Here is a 4861-nt window from a genome sequence, read left to right on the forward strand (position 1 = left end):
AGGAAGGCACCAGAGGTTGCAATGAAGGATGCGGTGGCGGACAGCAACCGAGCAGCCAACCCAGAGAGCAGAAAGCTCTCCCGGACCGATCTGGAAGTGCGCCTGCGCAGGCCGCCACGGGGGGCCGGGGCGGGCGGGGCGGAGCTTGGGGCGGTCAATGAGCCTGCGCAAACCGTGCGGCGAGGTGGGGGAGGGCGTTCCGTGTGTGTCTGTGTTGTTGTTCGGCGGCAGCGGCGGCGGCGGTAAGATGGCTGCCCACGGGGGCTCCGCGGCGTCTTCGGCGCTGAAGGGGTTAATTCAGCAGTTCACCGCCATCACCGGTAAGAGACGCGGTTACCGGAAGGTGGAGAGTGGGGTCTGGAGCGGGCGGCCGGTCTGCCCTGGGCTTCCCTTTACCTTCATGCATTCCTCCCTCGGGCTTTACCCACAGCTCTCGTCCTCCCTCCTGAGGAAGAGGCGACGACGGCGTCGGGTCTCCGGGTTCAGGCGGGAGACACCCCCTCACCCCTGCGCACCCCATACCCTCGTTCTTGGTCTTCTCGCAGTGTGGAGGGAAACCTCCCCATCCCCTTTCAGCCCAGACCCGGGGAATGGGCCGAGCTCATCCTCCCCCGCCGGCCCGGGGACCTGGGGGCGGGAGAGGTGGGGGGCCGCACCCGGGCCACCGCCCTCCTCCTTCAACATCATCGCCTCTTCTCTGTGCAGCCTTGGGGTGCAGCGCATCCCCTCACCTCCTTATTCCGTTTTTCCTTGGCCAGGTCATTCTCCCCCCCGTCCCTGGCCTGCCCTTCCCCTTTCTGGGCCCCTCGGAGCCATCGCTGTGGCCCTGGCGTGTTCGGGCCCTCCCGCCTTAACGGCGAGGCTGGTGGGTTCGGCAGCGCCTTTACCGATCTCGGGGAATAGGCCGCCAGAAAGCGGGGGGTGCTGAGGAGTACCCTCCAGACTGAGGTTTTAAGAGAAGAATGAGGGGGAACCCCCCAGACCTTAATAGGAAAGGCCTGGAGGAATCCTCGGTGGCGTTTCCCACCTCCCCATTAAAAAATAATAAAGACTGAGACGATGGCGCCAGAGCCTCCTGCTGATAAAATAGGAATGACGGCAGAAACTTCTTTGAGACAAAATCAGTTTCTGGATGTCAGTATCCCCCAAACCCACGGTTTTTCTTTTCCTTTGGACCCCTGCGAAGGGCACACGCAGATCCTCTTACTGCCTGGAGGAAAGGCCCTAAGCCGTTCTATGAATTCTCTCTATCTTGCTCTCTGTGATGGTGCTGAACTTTTTTTGCATGAGTTATTAGAGGGCGGAGCAAATGATGAAGTTCTCTGTGGAGTGATTTGAGAGAAGAGTACTACATGTGCCTGAGTGTAATTTTGCCGTTCTAGTTTGTCATTTTGTAAGGAGGTCAGAATGTTAGCAGATCTATACGTTATTTGGTAGTTTGTTAGATGCAGAGAACATTTCCATTTTCAATGTATCCAGAGTTTGACGTGCAAGATCTGGTTAAGTGAAATTTATATTTTAACCACTACCGGTTGTTTGCGAGTTGTCGTTTTATAGTTAAAGGTAGTTTTATTTTTTACTTTGCAGCGATAACTATATGTTTGATGCATTGTCTAGCTTGTGGGCATGAAACATCAAGTCAAAGTTGATAAAGTAAAATTTGTAACAAAATTGGGATGAGAAATGGAATGATAGATAACTTTTCTTAATATTTAAAAATTGTGATTGGGCTATTATATTAGAGATGTAATGCATTTCCCAGTGATTATTGGGGAAATCAGAAAATTGTTGTGTATATAAGTTAATACTGTGTATTATGTTTATATAGAAAAATCTTTGTAGTGAATTACATATAGAAGTGATTATCATTATCTTTTCTTTAGATTTTCTAGAGGTGGTTTAAGATGCCACCTATTTCATTCCAGTTTTTTATGCTAACTTCCACTTTAAGAACTCGGATTGTTTTAGTCTCACATTATTTCCTCTAATGCAACATTTTTGGTAGGTGTAGACAAAACCCAAAATGTGGTGAGATGAAGTGACTCACTTAATTGCTTTAATTCTGTTTCTGTGTGCTAGTCTTCATGGCTTGTTTCCTGGTCACAGGCCCTTCTATTCCTGAATCAAGTTGGAGACCCTCAGTAGACAGTGGTATCTGGAGGTCTGTAAAAGCGAAAATACCTTAGATTGTTCTTAATGTATTATGGATTTATAATAATAATTTTTTTACAAGATAGCAATTAAATATTAGAAACACATGATTGACCCCTTTACTCCCTTTCATATATCCTAAAAAAATTTGTGTGTGTGTGTGTGTGTGTGTGTGTATATATATATATATATTTTTTTTTTGGCCATGTGGCATATGGTATCTTAATTCCCCGACCAGGGATGGAACCCGTGCTGCCTGCAATGGAAGCTCAAAGTCTTAACCACTGGACCACCAGGGAAGTCCCCACTAATATTTTAAATTGTAGTATTTATGACAAAAAGGTATTTGAAATTTATTTATTGCTAGATGAATGAAACTGACCTTAAGAGTTTATGCTCTCATTTCAAAAAGATTTTACTTACTTGGAAGCCCAACATTGTGGTAAAAGCAATGCATTTTCAAAAATGTGAGTCTTACCTTTTCTGTGGCATTTAGAAGTAGAAGAGAAAATTGGAAGAATTTTAACTTTTATTTCTCACTAAATAGAAAAGATCTCTCTCACACTCTCTCTCTATGATATGTGAGTATGAAGTGATGACTCTGACTTTTAAAAAACATTAAAAAGATATCACAACGTGAAATAATTTTGAAAAAAGAAACACTAATTCATTCTCACAATAGCAATATTATTTATTTCACATATTATCTTCCAGTTCTTGTTTACATACTTATTTTTTAAATTACTTTAAAATTATTTTTACATTGTGGATCATAATGTACATAATTTAGAATTCTGAAATTTTCAATTAACGTTACATCATAAACATTTTTCCTATGATTCAACCCTTTGATAAGCAGATAGCCAAGGGAAGTGATGGTCTTTGAAGTGGTCACACTGAGAAGCTATGTACCTTTACCATTGATGCCATTAGCATTATTTCAAGCTACATAGAAAACCAGTCCTGTTATTTTATAGTCTACCACATTTTACACTATTACTCAGTTTGATCTCCCTTGATGCTCTCATACATGACTTAGACTGCTGACTACTTTCAGAAGTTATATCAGTTCTCAAAACCTGAGGAAAGAATGTGCCACTGGATCTGAAGGTAATTCCAAAAGAGCAGTTTTTAAAAATGTTTTGAACCACGGCAGTATCCCATTAACACCAACTTGGACTGACATCCAGCCACACGTATACAAAATGCATAGATGTAATCAGAATAATTCATGAGATGAGGGATATATAGATGCTATAGAATAGGTAGAAATAAATACACAATCAGAAGGTAAGGCCAAAAAGTGAGGGAATAGAAAGTGAGGCTGAGAAGAGTACAAGTGGTTGCTAGTGTAGCATTCCATAAAGCTTTGTGTATAGTAGGCATTCACGGACTTAATGAAATTATAGAACCCCTTTAGTTTAATCTTTTTTAAAATTGTTGAATGAATGCATATTTGTTAAATTAGAAACTCTTGGTATTTGTAGTATTTGGATTTGTGGTCAACTTCCATTCATATTCTTTCTACAATACATTTTTCTTGGGTTAGTATTAAAGTGTATTTAAGTTCTCTGTGTCAAGAAAGGTAGTTGCAAGTGATCTAGATATTAAAACTCTTCTGGAATTTTAAGAACTATTTCAAAAGGTGTTAATGAAGTTTGAGCAGAAATTAGGGAGGGAATAAATTTTTTTGAGTTGAGAGTAGACTCTTACTAGTAAACTCAGTATTTATTAATAGACTACTATGTGCCAGGCATGGTTCAGATCTTCGGGATACTACCATGAGCAAGACATGGTGTCTGTCCTCAAAAAGCTTAAAGGTTAATGGGAATACAGACAAATAAATGGGTATTGTAATACATTGGGATAATGGTAAGGAGTTGTTGCGGTAGCACAAATGAGGGAGGTCAAGCAAAGCTTCCCAGAAGAAATAATTTCTTAGCGAAAACCTGGAGGAGAGCTGTTTCTGGCAGGAGAAACATGTGCAGAGACCTGGAGGAAAGAGGGACAGGCATACATATGGAGACAAGAAAGGAGAGACAGTAGGTTGAGGGAATTGATGATAATTCCAAATGAAGAGAGCATAGCTTGTGTGAGATGCAATAAATGGGGCTGAAGAGATAAGAGGGTACCAGATTAGGAAGGGCCTTGTAACGCATGTTAAGAAATCTTGGCTTTATTCTGAATGTAGTGGGAGTCAGTGAAAAGTTTTAATTAGGGGAGTGACACAATCATATTTGGTTGTTTCAGAAAGAGCTACTTGGCCATAGGTGAGAAGAGGTAGGCATAGACATCAATAGAAGACTGTTGCAATAATTGAAGATGCTGGTGTCCTGAAATAAATTAGTGGCAGAGAATTGGACTCTGAAAGGTAAGGGAAGAATTCAGAGGAGTCAGAATGAAGCTTAGGATTCTGTTTTGGACGTCTAAGTGTATAATAGTACAATTTGTGAAGGTATGGAATAGTAGCAGAGGTTTGGGTATATGATTAGTTCAGCTTAGGTAAGTTGCTGCCTGTGGGACTTCCAAATGGAGCTGTTCAGTAGGGAAATGAATATTTGGGTCTAGAAAGAAGAGTGACATCTGATGAGTCATATTGATGGCAGTTGAAGCTATAAAAGTGGATGTGTCCTTTGTTCCAGGACACAAAGCTGAAGGAACACTAACATCTAACAGACGGTAAAGAAGAAAGTACAGAGAAGGATCGGAA

The 4861-nt window shown here is 42.0% G+C and overlaps 2 protein-coding genes across 2 annotated transcripts in view; one reads left to right on the forward strand and one right to left on the reverse strand.

Annotated features, from left to right (window-relative positions):
* The first annotated feature begins 222 nt into the window (after positions 1 to 222).
* The window catches only part of UBXN7 (UBX domain protein 7), a 62796-nt gene continuing 58157 nt past the window's right edge, over positions 223 to 4861 (forward strand). Inside the window, 1 exon segment of the mRNA XM_007472105.1 lies at positions 223 to 320. Within this exon segment, the coding sequence (XP_007472167.1) occupies positions 248 to 320 (73 nt within the window). The 5' untranslated portion in view covers positions 223 to 247.
* LOC103084363 (putative uncharacterized protein FLJ35645) lies at positions 293 to 1035 on the reverse strand. Its single transcript, XM_082931372.1, is given in 4 exon segments — positions 293 to 474; positions 477 to 912; positions 914 to 985; positions 988 to 1035. Coding segments are annotated over 4 exon segments (738 nt in total).

This window comes from Lipotes vexillifer, unplaced genomic scaffold (assembly GCF_000442215.2).
Source record: "Lipotes vexillifer unplaced genomic scaffold, Lipotes_vexillifer_v1.1 scaffold853, whole genome shotgun sequence".
NCBI classification, from domain to species: domain Eukaryota; kingdom Metazoa; phylum Chordata; class Mammalia; order Artiodactyla; family Lipotidae; genus Lipotes; species Lipotes vexillifer.